General features: G+C 42.9%; 1 protein-coding gene and 1 long non-coding RNA gene across 6 annotated transcripts; both read right to left on the reverse strand.

The window, feature by feature from the left end:
* Nucleotides 1-4439: 4439 nt before the first annotated feature.
* On the reverse strand, nucleotides 4440-13398 carry NME5 (NME/NM23 family member 5). 5 transcript variants are annotated; one of them, XM_053956250.1, is made up of 8 exons: nucleotides 13253-13398; nucleotides 12203-12243; nucleotides 11935-12101; nucleotides 9965-10170; nucleotides 9534-9634; nucleotides 8408-8526; nucleotides 7130-7174; nucleotides 4440-6117 (listed from the first exon to the last, which is right to left on the reverse strand). In XM_053956250.1, exons 3-8 carry the CDS (start codon nucleotides 12061-12063, stop codon nucleotides 6046-6048), a joined length of 672 nt encoding a protein of 223 aa, XP_053812225.1. In that variant the 5' UTR covers nucleotides 12064-12101; nucleotides 12203-12243; nucleotides 13253-13398; the 3' UTR covers nucleotides 4440-6045. The 5 variants fall into 5 exon arrangements, with proteins under 5 accessions (XP_053812225.1, XP_053812224.1, XP_053812226.1 ...); XM_053956249.1 differs by lacking the exon at nucleotides 12203-12243 and having other exon boundaries at nucleotides 13257-13398; XM_053956251.1 differs by lacking the exon at nucleotides 12203-12243.
* A 1034-nt stretch (nucleotides 13399-14432) lies between these two features.
* LOC128795486 (uncharacterized) lies at nucleotides 14433-19865 on the reverse strand. The gene is made up of 3 exons (XR_008433563.1): nucleotides 18159-19865; nucleotides 16243-16484; nucleotides 14433-15670 (listed from the first exon to the last, which is right to left on the reverse strand). It is a non-coding gene; the product is annotated as an uncharacterized LOC128795486 (long non-coding RNA).
* Nucleotides 19866-19884: the final 19 nt, after the last annotated feature.

Here is a 19884-nt window from a genome sequence, read left to right on the forward strand (position 1 = left end):
CTAATTCCATACACAACTTCACAGCTCTGCCAGCTCTGCTTGTTTCCACTCCCAGAAATGAAAGAAAACTGATCATTAATTTTTGATGACTGCTTTATGAAGTCCAGAAGTGATTAACAGACTTGCAACAGCATTACTACAGTGATAGAGCTGTCTTCATTAAAATATCATATCGTGGAGAGAAACCCTCTCCACATATTCAGGTAGAAAAGCCTCCAAAGAAATGATTCAACACGTAAGGTGCCAAGTGATCCAAGCACCAAACCACTGGCAGACCTTGAGAACACAGGTGTTAAACTCCCCATTCCTACCTCCAAGTAGGCACTTTCACAGAGCACATGCAGTAACCATCTGCTCATGCATTTGCCCCTATTTTCCATGATTCTGTGATTCTAGATCCTCCTGCTGCTCCAAGGGAGGACCCAAGGAGTCTTTTCACATCTCCATTCCTTACCTTCACACCTGTACCACCTGTGTACTGCCAGTTCCTTTGTACATCACTGCCCATCCACTGAGGAGAGATATTATAAAGAAACCAGGTATCATTATTAAAAGTATGTTTATGGATGACTTGAAATTGTTCATTCCAGGAATCCCAAATCACCTTAAAAATGAACATTTTGCAGAGAGACGGAACAACTGGTTAAGATATATCATGGCTGCTTTGTGCTGTGATGGGTAATGACTAATTAATACCAATAATAACGCTAAGTTCGGAGGATGCCTCAGCACTGGGTCAGCACTCTGGTAAGGCAATGTTTTATTGCAGCTCATTAAAGGAGAAAAAAAAGCAATAAAAGGCTTAAGAACCATCACAGATCCTGACTATATGAAGCTAATAAACAGTATGATAAACTATCATTTACATGAATAAGAAAAGGAATGGACATTTCATTTCCTATGCCTTTGTTGCTCCCATTCAGTTGCACTGATGGGGCTATTTGAGGAAGCCCCACAGAGCCTGTTTACAAGAGAACTTTGCAAAACAAAGACAGTCACGGTCAAAACTTTGCTGGTCAATTCACTATATTTACATGGAAAAGCTGGGAAGAAAACAAGTAGAAAACAAGTATTCTGAAATAGCCTCCTGGGATAGTTGAGTTGGAAGTGGTAACTAGCAGGCAAGGATCTCATGGCTATCTAGATGTGTGGTGGCCACAGAAAAAGCATCTGGTTTTCAAACAGAGGCTTGATCAAATTTTCTTCATCCAGGCAAAAATACCATTGCAGAACTCCCTGAGCAAAATGGCAACTGCCAAAGTGTTCTGCATGCAGGGAACAGCATTGTCCAGGTCTGGCTCCTGAGAAATCAGGCACAAACTCTTTGCTTCCCATAAATGTGGAAAATGTGCCATGCCAACACTTGAAAATACATTTCAGATGCACATACACCATCTGAGCAGCTCCCAGAAACAATCCCATTTTCCCTCTTCCTTTTAACCAACAGAACGGAATTGCTCTGGATTTACAACGAAGGCACCTAAAAGCACAGTTGAAACCACTGGTTTTAAGAAGACCTTGCTATGCCATAACTTTTCACAGTTCAGTTGCTAAATTACACATTATAAAAATAAGTAAGTGCAATTGAGAGACTGTGTTAATCTCAGAAGTTTAAACACTGCTCTGTAATGACTGCTTTATAGTGGCCCATAGTAAAGTGCTTTATGGGGCGTGCAGGAGATTTGTCCGCACGCGTCCGTTAAACACTCCTGGGAATTTTCTCACGCAGAGAGACCAGGCCTGGCACAAAACTAAACATGGACAAACCACTGCCTCATTCACACGGCACCAGGAATGCCACCCAGTAAGAAAACACTTTACAACACCTAAGAGAGATAAGAACCACCAGCCAGCATAGCAATAAGATGCTGCTTTTGAAAAACCAGAATTTCCTAACCTGACAATCTGTGCAGATTCTGGAAGCATGACAAAAACACAACTGTCCCCTAGCAAGGAGATGAGAGCTTAAGCATTGATTATAAAGAGACGATAAAGAAGCATGGGTGGTTTGCAGAGTAGTTTACTAAAGCCAGGAGAATTTAGAGTCAAATTAGGTTCTTGCACATAAAAATTCCCTGGAACTTAGGCTGAGTTCACACGTGATTACTCGCTCAGGCAGTCTGCAGCTGACAGACTGCATCCAACTGTCTTTTCTCTCTGGCCAAACAGGATCCATCCAGGTTGACTCCGATCCCAGGTGAAAAGACTTTTCAAGAAATTAAATACGATGGTAACAAAGTTGCAGACATGGTACCAGAGCTGTGTTTTGGTTTTATTTTTTCTAATAATCATCCTTTTGAATAGCACCACAGCTAAGCAAGATGGGGTTCTCAGGGGTTCTCAAGGGACAAAACTTGATGCCACACTAGACAAGTATAAGTACACCCAGCAAGGCACTGCATGAAGATCTTTGTGAGACAGCATTGCCTCCCTCAGCCCTAAAACACTCACAAGCACTGAAGTGAATTCTCCATCCTTCAGTGTTACCATTATTAGAGTATCATTCACCCGCTTGTCTGCAAACTGCCTTCTTCTCCCACCAACTGCTCCGTCTCACAACAATACCTCATTTCTGGCTCAGAAGACCAACAAAAAGCTCTCCCCTGAGCTTTGGCAGTGTCCCCATGATCACTTGGCAGGAGGCAGCATGACAATGATTTGACAGGCATCCCCCCAAGGAGACTGCACACATCAGTCACGCTGCTGACACACTCCACACCCGGAGGAGCTCATCCACACCAGGGGTGGTTTCCAGGTGCAGGCAGCTGCTCTTGATGGACCATCCTAAAGCAGCAGGTTTTCCTGTTTCACTAACAGCAGAACCAGGAAGTACCTCTCTGCTGTGATGGTGCTGGTGGCACTGCCCCGCTGGCTTGTGCCAAGTCTGCTTGAGTAAAGAACAGCTTTGCTTTGAGTAGAGAGGACTGAAGTCCTATTTCTAGTCCAACAACAAATCTACTAAAAGGAAATAGCACTGCAAAAACAATTGCAAGTTATCTTTTTATGATGATCTTTTCATGATGTGCAAAAAGTCTTTCCAACAAAAAAAAAATATTTCTCTTCTGATTTTGTTTTTTAAAGGAAACTGAAGAACCACAACATTTTCAGAGGATGAGCTGTTGTTGGGTACCATCAAAAATAGCCAACATTTACTGTGCAGAACACAAATCATCTTATCTGAATACTCTGATTGAATGAATGAACACTGACCCTCATCAATTGTTATTTAAAGGATGGTCAGGATTAATAGCTTAAATGAAGGAATAAACACAAATCTTCTCTTCTGTTCCTACAGGGGTTTGCAAATCTCCATGAAACAATCTTAAATCTCCTGAATGACAAGCTCTGGCCAGTGACTCATTTCTGAAGCTTGGCATGCTGGAATGCTCTGACAGACACAGGCAATAGGAAACTGCCTTTGATCGAGGCTTCTGCCATCTTTAAAGTATGTCCAAGGTTCCTGGCAGTTTAACTGTTCCTGAAGATAATAAATCCCTTGTGAGACAGGAAGGCTGAACAATCACATACTCAAGACTAGCTCAATCTGTATAGCTCCAAGAACAACTTCCAGCACAGGTGATAGCAAGCATACGATAAGCAAAGTTCCAGGAGGAACTCTGTTGAAAAAACAGAATTATGGGAAACAGACTGAACTGCTCATTTTATGCACATAGCTCTATTCCAGCACTCAGGCAGTAAAACTGAAATGAACTCCTTCAAAGTTAAAAATGCCCAATAGAACTCAATAGGCAAAGTAATTATTTTGACTTGACAGAGGGAGAGGACAGGTCACTTGTTCCCACAGAAAATACCTCACCTTGCTGACATCGAATGGAAACCCATCTTTCAGTTAATCTGGTTTTTTTTTCCCAAAGCTACATTTTCTGTGCTACAGATTTATAACCCAGGCCAAGCTTGTACCACTCTGGGCTAAATAGAAAACCTAAAGTTCATAAGAAATGTAGCAGCACATGCCCCAACAGCCTCTCTTGTGGTGTCACAGCTCCCCCATGGGATCAGGCTGCTCAACCACTTCACATTCCCGGGACTGACCCTCTGCCCACATCCCACTTATTAATGCATGTTTCTCAGGATCTCAGCTGTGACATCTGCTGGATCAATACTTGTCCTGTGTGCAGGGATACAGTGAGTCAGGATGGCACCCATGGGATAAAGGCAACTTCTCTCTTTCCACCTTTTTATTAGGAAAATGGAAGCAAATACCAGTCAGCAATTGAAGGTGTTATCTCCAACATTAGAGAATAATTCCATGATAGATGAACACCAGAATGACAGAGTCTATATTGTGTGGGTGATAAAGGTGACATTTGCAACACCAGCTGCCTTTGTCCTTTCTCCCACTGCAGGGTAAGGACCCACCTACTCTTATCCAACATAAAACAGCTCTGGCACAAAAGCAAAATTGAAAACTCCAGCAGGAACATTAAAGATGTATTTATTGTCAAACAGTAGCACATCAAAATAAGCAGGCAAATGTCATAGTAACTAACAAAATACAGGGGAATGCTTTGTGAATTCAACAGATTTTAGTTTCTGACATCTTTAGAAAATGTATTTTTTTATTTGGCTGACAGGAAACCACAAAGCACAACTGTCCTGTACACAACTGTCCACAAAGCACAACCCCCACATATGGGGATAATAATTATAGGCAAAATAAACTGGTTTTAAACAGATCTGTTTACCGTATTTCTAACCACCTCATACTCTTATTCTTCATTATTTGAGGGTTTGAGCTTTCTTTTTTTTTCCTTATCTTGGCAGTCCCAAGATTTTTAGGTCTTGGTACTGTAGGGACCCGTTTCTAAATGTTTATTATCTGGGCTGGCAATAGTGGTTTGTTCCACTGAGAGGATAAACAATTCACGTCAACAAAGTTTGATGTTACAGAAAAATGACTTATGTTTCTCATAATTACTCAAATTGGGGAAGCAAGTTTTTTCATGAAACAAATTATGAAATTGCTTGTTTGTTTAGTATTAGACAAGCATACTCTTATTTCAGAGTTATGAAAATTACGCTGTTTTCTTCATTATAGCCAGTCAAACCATAAGATACAAAGCTTGAAGTTAACAGCGTAAGTACAGCTCTTTGAAGAAAATTAAAATGCCCCACATCCCCCAAAAACAGTTTAGTTACTTCATAAAAGGCAATAGCATAGGATTAACCCATTGCCTGTGGAAGAGCACTCCCATGAAATTCTTCAACAGAATATATGAAAGTTTGAGGAAAAAAACAGAAATTTGTGTACCTTTAGGAGCAGGAGAACACAGAAAACATTCTTAAGGTGAGCTGTTCCAATTAAGCACCTTTATTGCAAACAAATGTTGGAAGACAACCTTAGTCCTTGACTAAAATACATCTTCTTGTTATTTATAGTCCTTGAGCCTTTTGCCACCAAGATGGGAAAGGTGCATTGAATGTACCTTCAAATAAGTCCTTCAAATTACATTCTGACAAAATACATCAGACTTAAGTGAACCATCTTCAAGGACAACCTTAGCTGGGTGATGTAATCAATAATTAAAATTCCAAAGTTGCTAAGATGCCTCCAGTAATTGTTTTCTATATTATATCCAAATACCTCCCTTTGTAACTGAATTTATGCTAAAAAATTGCTGAAACACAACCTTTGGCGTTGCAAAGCACAGACCAGGTGGATTTCATTTGGGAATCCACACTGCTGTAAATGATTTTGTTCTCCCATGCAGCCAAACTAAGAAAAATGTGGACAATAGCAGTAAGTCACACCCTCTGAGAACATTGTCTTTTTCTAATCACCCAATGACAAAAATTTATTGTATAATTCTACATTCATTTTGTCAGTAGAGAAGGTATTAGAACCATTACATGCTGGTTAAGTGTAGGGTTATTTATCCCATGAGGACACAAGCAGTTATGACAAATGCATTTACTTTAGATAGTATTGGTTATACAGTCAAAGGACACACCAAAAATGACAATACACATCTGTAACTTGGAATGTGTGAGATGGTTTCCACCAAGCTCTCACCGCCGACGCTCTTACTGAGAGACGTGATATTGTAGCTTAGGTTTATTAGGATTGTGTTCAATTAGCCAGTCAGCAAGCCAAATCTGTGAACAAAAAAAACCAAAATCCTAACGTTTTCAGCCTTCTGTTAAGTTCATAGGAGAATATCATAATAACATTATTATATATAAAAGCATTATTTGAAACCTCTGCTACAGATACTCTCCTACTGTGCTGCAAAATTAAGCCCTTTCAGAAAGAAATGGACATGCAGATGACCTGTTTTTTAAAAATGTTCTGTTAAATCTTCACAGCTCATACTGCTTTTGAACAATGCACAATGACCTTTAGAAGACAACTTGTGCTGGCAATGTTTGTCTTTGTGAAAGTATAAGACCATTTGAGCCATACTTCAAATAATTCAGCCAGTTCTGTTTTGGAATGCTGCTGCACAACATGCATGAAACTGCGTAATGAAATATTACTGCTGACAACACTTCGAGATTGTTCATCCAGCAATCATTCATTAAGAGTGCCAGCCTTCTGCACTGAAATCACCCTACAGTACCTAAAATGTAAAACCCAAACATGGTTACTTTTTGAAATTCATCTTTTAAGTTTTCCAGCATTTTGTACTTAAATGAGAATGTGGGAGGAGGAATGCCTTAAGTCCTAATTCCATCTGCCAATCTGGGCCTGGCCTTAGGCAAATTAACCTTTTGCCTCGATTTCTCCACTTGTAAAGCAAAGTTTTTAACACATCCTTATTTACTTCACAAGGCTGTTGACACTGGTTTTTGGAATGCTGAGAACAACAAACTTCATACCACACTGTGAAGAGCTGACAGAACAGCAGACAGGGAAGGTAAGCAACACTCTGCTTTTACTACCACATATAAAGGTTTGCAAAGGGAGAGCCAAGCAGAGCACTAGGACAGGTAAAGCAACAAGAGCACAGTAGTAAGAACCCAAGACAGAAATGGAAAACAAACAAACAAAATATCCCAAAACACAAAACCCCTTAGGAAAATTACTTTAGAAAAAAATCAAATCAAATCAAATAATTTTAACCAAATAAATTTATCCTGTATTACTTAAGGAACTGGCTGAGACAACCTCTGTGCTGACAGCAAGTATTTCTGAGACACTTTCTGATGCCATCTGCAAAAGGAGAGGAAAGAAGAAAAGGATACTGGAAAAATATCATTCCAACAGTCTCCCTGTAAGCCACCTAGCAGAAAACAAACTGAAAAGCAATAGGCAATATCTATTTCTGAAGCAGTATCAAATCAACACTATTTTCCTTCTGACATTATGGACTGCAAAGAAGGTGCAAACAGAATGTTTTTAGCAAAGCTACTGACACTGCTTCTTACAGCTCTTACAAGCAAGGAAGGAAAGCATTGTCTCGAAGTTACTGATACCTCATAATTGACTAGAAAATTGTGCTAAGAATGCAGATTAACTGGAAGCCAAAACAATGAGTTAGAAAGATGGGACGTGCAACAAAAAAATATCAGTATTTAATATAGTAAAGAGAAGACTGAAGGGAAAGAAAATGCAAATATGCAATAGGTTGCTGCAAAAAAATTACATTATCTCCAATGTCTTTTGGGGATAGTAAAAGGGGGGGAAAAAAGGTAATGGGCTTAAAATTGGAGCCAGGAGATTTAGGCTATCTTTTAGTGAAAGCTTTTAACAAGTATAATTAAGCACTGAAACAGATTGCCTGGGGAGACTGTAGATTCTCCATCATTTGGAGTGCTAAACTACAGGCCAGACACACATTTGTTAGAAATAGATACAATTGGTTTGGCCTTTGGGCAAAGGAATGGACTTCATCTCTGTCTTCTAGATTTCTATGGTAACAGTGCCAGACATACAGATAAAGTACAGATAAACAAGTTACAAAGCTGGAACAATCAAAGTACATTAAACGTGGCCTCATGTATATCACATAGTTCATAGGAACACCCCAAGTGATTATTAAGGCTTTTTTTTTCTGAAAAGTATCCTTTAGAAAAATGCAATGTTGATTATAAATGTAGTAATGATGTAAAATCCACAACTGCCAGCAACTTGCACAGATTAATTATCTGCATGCTTAAATAAGTACTGGTGTGAATGACTGGAACGTTAAGAACACAAAGATACACTTAACCACGTTTTTCCAGATAAGAAAACTGATTTTGCTTAGGCACTTAAAACACACCCTTGTGTCATCTCTAACAAACAAATCGACTTCTTGAAACCAAATGTTAGAGTAGCTCAACAGCTGACAGCTAACACAGCACAGCTCTTCACCAACAGAGTAGTTCTGCTATAAGCAGGGACTTTACTAACAGCAAGTGACAGCATCCCAGAGCTGCCAGCAGTGCTGGACACTGCACATACCAGGGGGTCTGCTGGCTTCTCTTTGCACAGGGCAGTGAGCCCTGCCAGCAGCGTGGGCTTCACATACAGGTTCAGGTAATCCCGAGCTCTTTGTCCAGTGGGAACTGGCTCCAAGATTGCTGCAAGGAGGAACCACAGGTGTTAGAAAGCAGCATCTAGAGTGATCGAAACCAACATTCTTTCGAAGGTTGTTCATATGTGAGCTGCTCTTTTCCTTAGTAAGTTAATAATACATCATGGGTTTTATAGCTTCTCCCACAACAAACTGCAAAGAAACTCCCTAAACTTCTTTACTATGTCCCTGAGGTAATTTTACTAATGATAGTCTATTATGAAAAGGGAGGAAGTCAGATCATCTGGGGAAAACCTGAATCCTTGAAGATGCATTTGGGACAGAAGAGAAACAGTATATCCCATGTTTAGCACTTTCTTCTTCCAGCTGGTTTCTGAAGACCCTAAAAATCTCACCTTTAGTCTTGCTCTGTTTGTCAGGGTGAGAAGAGACATGGTTTATACAATGGGTAAGATTTGTAAGGAACTGCAACATCTTTTATTAAACTCACTGATACAGCTGACAAAAAGTATTAGTAGACACCTTTTTCTAGCAGTTTCACTTGCATCTTTCTGTCAAAGAGCAAATCCTGCTACATTAGAAAACCAGAGATCCTCTTGCAGCCTTTCCAGGTTCTAAGGCTCTTTTCTCTGGCACTTAACTTTGGAATTGCACTGTAACGTGAGCATCCAGCTGCTTTTGACTAGTAATTACTCAGCCTGAATCCAAGAAAAGAGTCAGTCTTCTCAAGTCAACCAAGGCTGACTGTGCCAGAAACACTTGCTGGAGAGTAATAGCTTCCTATTTCTTCTCATTTACCAGCTTTGACTGCTCCAACTCCCAGAGCGGAGTTTGAAAAGTGTAAGCAATCTCTGTAAATACACCGGCTCTTCAGACAGATTTTTTGTAAGCCTTTCATAGCAGAAAATGTCAGCTTATACATAAAGAGACCCACAATCCTATAAAGCAAACAAACCCAACCTCTCTTAAATCAGTTGTATCTGGAGTCAGGGCAGGACAGGGAAGAACTCCATCCTCCCCAGGACTGGCAGTGAACCAAGTGTACCATTTTACCTTCTGGAAAGATGAATCGAATTTCCTTCTCTGCTGAGGAGATGCTGAGACTGCCGTGGAGCCCATTCCTCAGCTCATCAGTCCCATAGAGTGCTCTTAAGCTGAAAACAAGGGAAATAACTGCTTGGAGGGCAACTGCAAATCCCTTCCAAGTCTCTGCAGCCTGAGAGCACAGAAGAGTAATAGATATGGACCAATTAACAAGACATTGGCTTGTTTTTGTTTTAAACATAAGAAGTAGCTATATAAAACTTAATGTTCATACAGTCAGCATTCACCATAAAATAGGTGAACTTTGCATACTAAAAAACGATGGTGAAAAGCTGTTGCACAGAACTGAAAAGGTAAGAAGCCTGTGTCTGTACTGTACAAACAAACACATTAAAAAAAAAAATCCTACTGACTTGCCCAAGGCCAATTCAGTGAGTTACCTGTGAGGGTGAGTTATCCTAGCTCTTAGGCTGTTGGATGGTCCCAGCAATTCCTTCCAGTATGAGACTGCACAATTTCTAGCAAGAACCATAGCAACTATAGGACCAGAACTCATATAGGCTGTTAAATTAGGAAAAAACACTTTTCCAAATTGTTCTGCGTAGAAGTTGCTACATTGCTCTGGGCTTAACTGGAGCTTCCGTTTCTATAAAGCGTAGAAGACAAAAAAGTAATTTAAATTGCTTGCTACATTGAAACAGGTTAGAGCATTAAGGCAGGATAAGAGTCCTCTCCTGCAGTCGTATCTTCAAGTGCAGAACACAGAGTAGCTTCTGAAATTCCTGATTCAGCCAGATACGATCCTCTTCTAGATAGAGAGTAACAAAGAGCAAAAGTTTTCCAAGTTAATTAAGGAAACAGCCCATTTGAGTAAGATGTGATTTTAGCCCAGGCAAACTACAGCAATTTCTAACTGCCAGATGACAGAGCACTGTACAGAAAAAGTGAAGAGCATTACAAGGGCAGGATTTTATTACTCAGCTGCTACAGCATAATGTTCTACTTTTAAACAAGTTTCTCTTCAGCCCACACTGTTAATTATGCAATTGTTCTATTTTTCCTTCAGTGCTTTGTGACTCTCCCAATAGCTGCCTAGCCTGCAGGTGGCCACGATCAGGACAACTTTGGGAAGTTATCAGAAACCACAGTCAAGAAAAAATTTTTGAAGTGCATTCTTCGAGCTCAAACTTGTATAACACGAGAGTTCCATATACTCAGAGTCCTAATAACTTTGCTATCAAAAGTCACTGCAGACATCAGAAGACTCTACTAACATATTGCAATTAAATAAATAAATAATCTATTTTGCATCATCTTCTGATATGTATTAAATCAATAGAAACATGGAGTGGTTCACATTGAAAGGTGTCTTAAAAATCATCTTGTTTCAAACCCCCTACCACAGACTGGAACACCTTCCACTAGACTAGGTTGCTCAAACCCCAAACCTGGCCTTGAACACCTCCAGGGACGGGGCTGCCACAGCTGCTCTGGGCAGCCTGTGCCAGGGCCTCACCACCCTCATGGTGAAGAATTTCTTCCCCAAAATCCCATCTAAGCCTGCCCTCTGGCAGTAGGAAGTCATTCTCCCTTGTCCCGCCACTCCATGGTCTTGTCCAAAGTCCCTCTCCAGTTCTCTGGAGCCCCTGCAGGCACTGGAAGGAGCTCTCCTGTCTCCCTGGTGCCTTTTCTTCTACAGGATGAACAAGTGCAGCTCTCCCAGCCTGCCTCCAGAGCAGGGGGGCTCCAGCTTCTGGAGTAGCTCCAAGAGATTCATAAATAAATAAATACAAACAATAAATACAAATAAATAAAACAACCAGAAAAGTTAGGGAGGAAGTGAAAAAAAAACAAACCAAACCAAACCAAAACAAGACATTGCGGGGGGAGGGGGAGGGGCCTCTGCCGCCCACAGGCGCGAGGGCGCAGCGCCCCCCAGCGGCCGCCCGGCCGAGAAATTTAAATATTCATAAGCTCATTTCAATATTCATAAGTTTATTTACTGTAAAAACAATGGAAACAAAAAATTAGTTAGGCTGCAACTGGCCAGCTATCGAATTCAATTAATTCTGTAATATCCACTTGCACACTGCACAAAATCTTGTGAGATCTGAATGACACACTCTCCAAAGAGCTGCCTTGGAAAGTTCACACATCTGCTCCATATAGTTGCTAAATCTGAGTTTATTATTATTATTGCTGTGGTCAGCAAATAGTTGGTCTGCTCTGTTCCATCCCATGCACCAGAAAGCATCTCCTTACAGAATCTGGCAGCAACGTTTAATGACATGAAGAACATGAATCAATTTTTGGACACACAAGCTTTTAGTTACTGGCTTGATTGCTCGAAGTTCAATATTTTCCTAACTTATAAAGTACAGCTATTTTTTTCTGGAGCACAGCCTGTTACCTGAATTATGTGGAATCCTGATCGGAGAATGAGATCCTCTATTTCTTCTTCTTTACAAATGACATCTGGTTTGATGATAGCCAGAGTTCTTTCCACATAAATCTGCGGTTCAGGCATTAAGACCTCCATCCTGGCTGCTAAACTAGAATTCACTTGCCCCTTTCGAACTGCAATGACACCAGTACATGACATTTGGAATTTGTCTACTGCACAGTCACCTACGGTGACACTCACCATGTACCCCGGGAACAGAGAGGGTCACACCCACCTCACAAAATCAATGAGATGTTCTCTGCACTTGTTAGCACTCTGTAGTTCACATTCCCATTTTCAGTGCAGTGGCATTTTGTGGAAAATAAGGCCAAAATTTAATGTTGTTATTCACTAAGTTGGACAACGTATGAGGAGGGAGAGGCATCCTGATGTGGGCTCCCTGAGCTCCCACACCCTCCATCCACCATGGGCTCCTTCAAACCCCAAATCTGTATCCTCACACGAGGGCTGTGGGTGGGATTAATGACTTGGAGCTGGTGCACCATAAGCGTCAGGGTAATTTCTCAATGGTTATTTAATTCCTGTATTTATGGGCTCCAGACAACGTGCCAGTTTCCTGACTGAGCAGATGCACTGGCAAGCTGAGAGTACAGAATTGTGCTGTGAGTGGTGGAACCAGTGAGAGCATTTCTGACAGACCTGTACCCATTTGTAACCTTTTCATCACAGAATGGTTTGGGTCGGGAGGGACCCTAAAGACCACGTCCACCCTGCCGTGGCCAGGGACACCTTCCACTATCCCAGGCTGCTCCAAGCCCCATCCAACCTCGCCTTGAACACTTCCAGGGATGCAGCAGCCACAGCCTCACTGGACAACTTGTGCCAGGGCCTCACCACCCTCACAGCCAAGAGCTGCTTCCCATAGCGTCCCATCTAACCCTGCCCTTTGTCAGTGCGAAGCCATTTCCCTTTTTCCTGCCTCTCCCTGCCCTCCTCTCAAGTCCCTCTCCATCTCTTTTGGAGCCCCTTTAGGCACTGGGAAGGTGTCCATGGAACCTTCTCTTCTCCAGGCTAAACACTCTCAGCTCTCTTAACCTTTCAGAGAGAACTGCGAGCGCAGGATGCTGCGGGGGATCCTGCCGGAGCCTCAGAGAACGGCGCACAATGGCACCTGCAGCCCTTCCCTGTGCCCGCTGCCGCGTCCCCACGCTCCCAGCCCTGGCTCTCTCCATCCGCCCTGGACCAGACCCAGACACGCAGACCCTGCCTGGCTGCAAAAACCTGCTCCCTGCTGCAGAGTCTGCTTGTAACCCCCCAAATCCACCTGCCTTGGGGCCCGGCCAGGCTTTGCTATGCCGGCCTCCGGGACTCCGCCGGACCCGCCGCCGTTGCCGGGCGATGGCGGGGCCGGCCCCGGGCACAAGATGGCGCCCGCGGGCCTCGGCGGGGCGGGACGAAGATGGCGGCTGGGAGCGGCGCGGTGATGGCGGCGGAGGCGGAGCGGGCCTCACGGCCCGGGACCGCCGCGGGCTCCGCGCACACAACGCGGGACCGCGGCTGCCCCGGCATGGGCTCCGCGTGTGGTGCGGGACTAAAGGGCGAAGTGGTGTGATCTCCGGGGCTCATCTCAAAAACCTCGTTCCTCCCTGACAATAAAAGCTGTATGTCGGTTTCACCTTACGCTCAGAATTGCTGAGGGAGCCGCGCGCTCACCATAGCAAACGCTCATGAAGCGACGTAGCGCGATTTATTGGCGGGGGAAAAAAATAAAGGAAAAGACAGCAGGCGTTGCAGGTCATTTATCAGTGTTTGCGGGGAGGTTTCCTGCGGACGCGCCCCAGCAGCGGCGGCGCGGCGGGAGCTGGCGGCACAGCCGGAGCGCTGCCCCGAACCACAGCTCTCCAATGGTGCTGCTCAGCACGGCGAGGCAATTACAGCGGCTACCGGTGCCTCTTCACGTTTAAGACAAAATGGTGTAACGAATAGGAAAGACAACCGTGTTGTGCATTAAACCGTCATGAGCTGGGCATTAAGCGGAGCTGGGGAGCCGCATTCTCTGGGGATTTTCCCCAAATTTTACCCCCGTGATGCCAACGCGTTTGCTCCCCGCACACCCCCTATTTCCCCGGCTCTCTGGCAGGAACTGGCTGTCCAGTAGCCACTGCCCACCCAACATGACCCATAGTGGCCGGGCAGCGAGGCGCGGGTGCCCGGTGTCACCTCCCGTCCTTGTTTACCGGCGCTCCCGGATGGAGCCGGGCCAGCTGGCCCCGCGCTATCGGGGCGTGGGCTGCTGAGCGGCCCCGATAACCCCGGCGCTGGCTCCGCCGCCCCGCTCCTCTCTCTCCCTGCGCCTCGTGCCCTCTCCTCACCCTGTTCTCATCCAGCTCTGGGATCCGAGGTGCTGGAACACCTGGGGCTCGCGGCTGAGTTCAGCCAAAACTGGACATCGCACTAAAAAAACCCTTGAGGTGACACTGACAAAGGGACAGAGAGAAAACACACGTGTGCAGGCTTTAAATTTTAATGGTATCAGACTGAAAGTAGAGGCAAAGGAGAAAAGACAAAAAATCCCCTAGGATTTGGAGCCAGAGGTGCTGACACTATGTGCCCTGGTTAGGTGAGGAAATAGCAAATTTACAGCAAAAGCCTGTTTTAGTGTAAGAAAAACCCATTTTGCCTTAATCTTTTTCATGAGTAATGTGAATAATATAAATATAGAAACAAGAAATAAAAATATGCAGGTATTTCCTTGCAACCAACTTGAAATATATCTAAAAACCAAAGACTGACACTGTTATTCATAACCTTAAAAAATAAAGGTTCCAAGTGCACAAGACAAATTCAGATACAGGCTTTCCTTCACCAACACGGGCACATGGCATTTGTTTCTTTAACCGTATCCAATATTTCATTTGAAAGCATTGTAAACACTGCAACTTCACAGAGATAATGGATAAACATGTTTTATTTTTAAAGAAATGCTGATAGAAAGAGTCCACCAGTTTTTTTAGCTTAGTTCAGAGTTAATTCAGGAAGTCATATCTTTTCAAAGTCAATGAGCACAAGTCTGACAGCCCTTGCTTAAATTTAGCAGTTCAAAGGCTTCCTCTGCCTGCATGAACACTTCAGAATTATTATTACATAAGTAATGTTGAATTTAATATCCGTGTTTCAGTATTAACGTGAATCTCTCGCAGTTTCTTTACTGTGTGCATGTTTTTTTCCAGCCACCCAAAGCACCTTCCAGTGCAGCCCGAGGCTGCAGTTTGGGAGCAGGGCCCTGCACAGCTCCCTGCCCACCACGGCTCCTCGGGCTGTGTCACAATTCCTCCCGCTCGCTGTTTCCAGAAGCATTTCTGGAGGGCGGAGATGCTCTAATTTTAGTACGGGGAGAATCCTCCTCTCTCCAATGAGCGAGCGGCTGCATCTGGAGCTGCAGCCAATTACCCGGGTTTCCTCCTGCTGCACTTCCCACGATGGTTTAATAATGCAGAAGCACAAATTTAAAGTGGCCCCACACGTTAAGAGAAAAGAACATTTTGTGCTCCCTAACAAAGCCGTTCAACAGTTGTAGAATCTCAAAGGTTTCTTCTAAAGCCTTGGATTGCATAAACCTGACCTTAAAACAATGTGTTAATATCATTATGTTTATTGTCTTTACAGAGCTTGAAATAATATTTCTGATAACTAAAAGGCTGGTCTGAAGCATCTTCTGTAACTTCTGTAGGCCAGGGATGTGCTTTTAGGAAAAGAAACAAAACAAAAATGGAAAATGTTAATTACAATGCAATGAACCACTGTGGTTCTGAACACTTCTCAGGGCACAGCCTGGCTGCTGTATCTTATCTGTTAAGCGGTTTAACAAGCCTTAGTTGTCTCACTTATTTTTAGCTGGCATGGAATATACCACCAAAAGATTGTGCCTGCAGGTGCATTTACATCCCAGCAACACCAGATAAGTAACATTTTAAGGAAAAATATTATTTCAGAACTTTGTCCTCTGATAGTGCAAGAAGGTGCAATAACTAATGTCTTGCAGACTGTTAAAAAGGAAAGAAAAACAGAATGATGAAAATAAGTGAAGAAAAGCTAAAGAAGTAATACCAACTAGTAAAACTGATTAAAAATGAAGCTTGCACATCTTTTAGCTTTGTTTGCATTTTGACGTTAAGTAGAGACAAATGTGTTTGCTCCAGTAGCAATGTTCTAACTATACACTTACCACACATACAACTTTCATCCACCATGGGCTCTCTTTCCTTTATTTCTTTCCATGATGAACTGTCATACCTACCCACAGCACCAGCTTACCTTCACTGCTTGCTCCACCCATGCATGCTCTTGCAGTGGAGAGTGACGGAAATCCTGTGATCAAGGCAACTTCCTCTCCCACATGCCTGCTCTCTCCTCCATTTCTGCCTTCTCACAACTAAACAATTCTCCTTCTGCAGCTCATCTGAATGCTTGTAATCCCAGTGAGCTTTTCATTGCTGCTGCTTAACCCTTGTCAAGCCTTCCTGTCTGTTTTCCTCTACTTGTTATCTCACCATTCTCTGTAAAGATAAAAGTGATAAAATATTCTCTTCATGCTTCCTCTGTCTACAAGTCTCTAAGTGGCAGTAACAAAAAGCTTATCGCATGTCTTCTGTAACTCCATCACTTGCCCTGATAACATCACCCCATTTCATTTCCTGATCTTCCCAACACTCACTCCGTTTGTTCACAACTCTACTCATTCCTAGTACCCACAGAGACTGGTTTGTCTCTTTGACCATAAAAAAAAAAAAAAAAAAAAAGCGCCTTTGGTATAAGTGCCTCTTGTCACCTCACAGGTTCTTCCAGTCACGTCTCTTTGTCTCTCATTGGGATCTACCCTAAATCCCCTTCAAACTTGGTTTTGCTTCCTCTTATCTGATAGTTTCTCTGTCCATCTAAAACCAATCTCTTGTTGGCCCCTCAGTCACATTTAACATATCTAGCTCATGTCTCAGCTTAGTTTTTGCACTTTTTCTCACTTTTCACTTTTCCAGTCACTGTTTCATCTTGGCTTGTCAGTCCCTTCTTCCCTTGTGTTTCTTTCTTTTTTCTCAGATTCCACCTTGTTGCTCAGGATGAGCTCCTGTTGAACACCTGTAGAGGTTGGGGCTGACAACTTATTTCCTCCTCATCTATATACAGACATTCTCTATTAATATTGCATCTAGATACCAGGCTTTCACCTAAACTTTAGAGCAGAAATGCTTGCATGTGTTTGCTGCTTCATTGTTGTACACAACGTTTAACATAATGCTTGCTTGGATTATCCCTGAGGCCAACAAGCTCAGAGATAAGTAGTCACTGTGATCCTACCACAATGAAGAAATGAATGTATGAATAAACCAATAAAAATCTTTTATCTAACAAAATAAAAGAGGCAATAAGGCTTTTTTTAAAATGTCAATGTCAATTGTCAATGCCTACTTAAAGACATCTTCTATTCATCTTAATTCCATGTAGCATAAAGAATCCCTTTCACCATATTTATTTTGAGCCATTACATTCAGCCCCATCATTAAAATAGATGAGATTAATTGCATAGTTGTTATTATTACTAATAAATTGTATTTACTTATGCTGTGCATAAGGACTAACTCAGAAGTTTCCTATAATGTGGTATTTGGTATAGAGCAGGCAGTCTGTGACTTGAGATGCTTACAATCAACTTAGACAAGACAGGCATAGGATGTGGGAAATAGAGAAATTACACCAAGTTTTAAGGCAGTGGATGATATGTTGTTTCTCTTTATTTTTTTCTTTTTAGAAGAGAAGATAGAAAAATCGACAGAAGGGAAATAATGAGGAAATGGAGGATGACCAAGAAAAAGAAGGAGGTAATAAATATAGGTATGGGACAAAACTCATATGAACAGACAGCAAGGGCAGGGCTTGGCATCAACTCCAAGTTTGATAGAACAGCAGAATTAGACCCAAGATCAGAAGGCCCATATGCAAGTGAAATTCAGTGGAATTTCAGTCAACACCATGAGTAAACATAGCAATTACAGGATTAAAAAATGGCAAGCAATGATAGTTTTTTTTTTTCTCAGCAGTAAATGTGTCATATAGGGAGAATTACCTCCCAAGAAGGTATGTGTGTACTTTTCTTTGATTAACCACAAGCTTTGAGTGGGGAGTGAAAAGCAAGACCAAAACCCAAGTCACAGCCCAGAGGAATTCTTTAAAATTACCTGTGGCATGACGGGGCCTGGTGGGACAAAAAAATAATCACAACGACCCATATTCTCAAATTTCTCAGTCCTTGATGTCTAGATGTGTAAAGAATGACTTTGTTAGTTGGGCCAGTCACAGTTTTCAAACCAGGCTGCTTAGCCAGTCTACAGCCACATAGTCTTGCAAGAAAATGAAGTTATAAATATATAATCCAGAGCATTCAGGTTATGTCCACCAGCTGAGTGTGACAGACCCATGCAAAATGCTGCAAATTTCATTTTACTCTCAGGTTCTAGTCTGTAAACTTGTAACTTCAGCACAGATGCATTTCTGCAGTCACCTGCCACAGCTGCATGCACAAAAGGCTGCAAAAAGAAGGTGGACAGGGAACCAGGGCAGTGGCATTCACCACTTCAGCCATGCAAGCCCCAGCGTGGCCTTGGCTCCCTGTGACTTCAACAACGGTGTGGTATTTTCCCACTAGGCAGGCTATCAGCACAGGGTAAGGGAATGCACTTAGCTGACAGACAGATGGTTGTAATCACAAACCACATCTTTTTGGTACAGACCAGAGAGGTTTAAAATCTAAGCCAAAGCTGCTTGAAAAATCACAAGAAGCCCCCTTGTTGGATGTAGGGTAAGCTCCTCTGACATGGTATACATTATGGTATCTTATAAAAAATTATTTGCTTCTAACATTCTATTAAAAGTTCAATACAAGAAAACAATATATAAATATATTCTCATAAAGATGAGCATCTCTATCAGCCAACATTCACAAGCTGTCCTGAGGACATTACAACTTTCAAGTGTGCTGGCCTTGCTCTCTCTACTATCTTTACTGCCCTAACTTCATAGAACGTTTTTTTACGAAGCTCAGCCTGAAGTTGTGGTTGAGAGTTTGTATAGCATACCCTACCCTGTCAGTAGTCTGTGCTGAGACAGGCATCCCTAAAGATGAATTCTGATCTACTGTATTTAGGATAGAAACTGTTCTAAAAGCAGCTCAGCTGAAGGACAGTTCATTATCCAGACCAGGTAATTCAAAATGTTTCTCCACTGTTTCTACTCACAAATGGCTGTGGGCACTCCTGAGTTTTAACAGCAGATTAAACTTGAACCACAAGCCATATTTGACAGAGGGTGGAGCATTAACGTGTGCACTCATTACTGCAGAAGTTAGGTAATAATTGTTACTTTTTGCCCACAAGCAAAGGGCTTAACTTTCAGTTTTATTTAGAGATGTGTGAGCTTTACCTGTACATCTAGAGGGCAAAACCTGCCCCTTTGAGATGGACAAATAGGACATTAGGAGCGGTACAACGTCGGGTTACAGGGAGCAGTTCTCTTCTGGGCTTCTCACCCACAACTTAGCCAACAAGGCTGACATATCCTTGGGCAAAAGGAATTAAGGCCCGGGCACGTGCTCAGCGCTCCAGCCCCGAGTTATGTAATATCCAAATCTAACTTTAAAAACAACAAACTCTGGCCCCTCTCGGTTGCAAAACCAGCAGAGCTGGAAACATTAAGCAAACCTCTCGTCCTGGAGTAACTGACTCAGCGCCCGTAACGCACCTCGAGCTAAACCAGGGCGGCACTCTAAGGAAAACACAGCGCTCCAGCCGCAGCCGCACGCTCCCGTGCGGGACCCGCGGACCCGGCTCCGCCGCGGCCGAACCACGGACCGCGTTGGGAGCGCGGCCCCGGCCCCGGCCCCGGCCCCGGCCCCGGCCCCGATCGCGA

The sequence above is a fragment of the Vidua chalybeata genome, chromosome 15 (assembly GCF_026979565.1).
Source record: "Vidua chalybeata isolate OUT-0048 chromosome 15, bVidCha1 merged haplotype, whole genome shotgun sequence".
NCBI lineage: Eukaryota > Metazoa > Chordata > Aves > Passeriformes > Viduidae > Vidua > Vidua chalybeata.

Bases quoted from the DNA above. Each gene is read 5' to 3' on its own strand.
- NME5 (XM_053956249.1), bottom strand. From the start codon at position 12,063: ATGGAGGTCTTAATGCCTGAACCGCAGATTTATGTGGAAAGAACTCTG. The intron at 8,527-9,533 runs GTAAAATGGTAC...TCCTCCTTGCAG, and splicing joins TCGATTCATCTTTCCAGAAG to CAATCTTGGAGCCAGTTCCC. The intron at 6,118-7,129 runs GTTGTCTCAGCC...TTTTGTTCACAG, and splicing joins TACTTGCTGTCAGCACAGAG to ATTTGGCTTGCTGACTGGCT.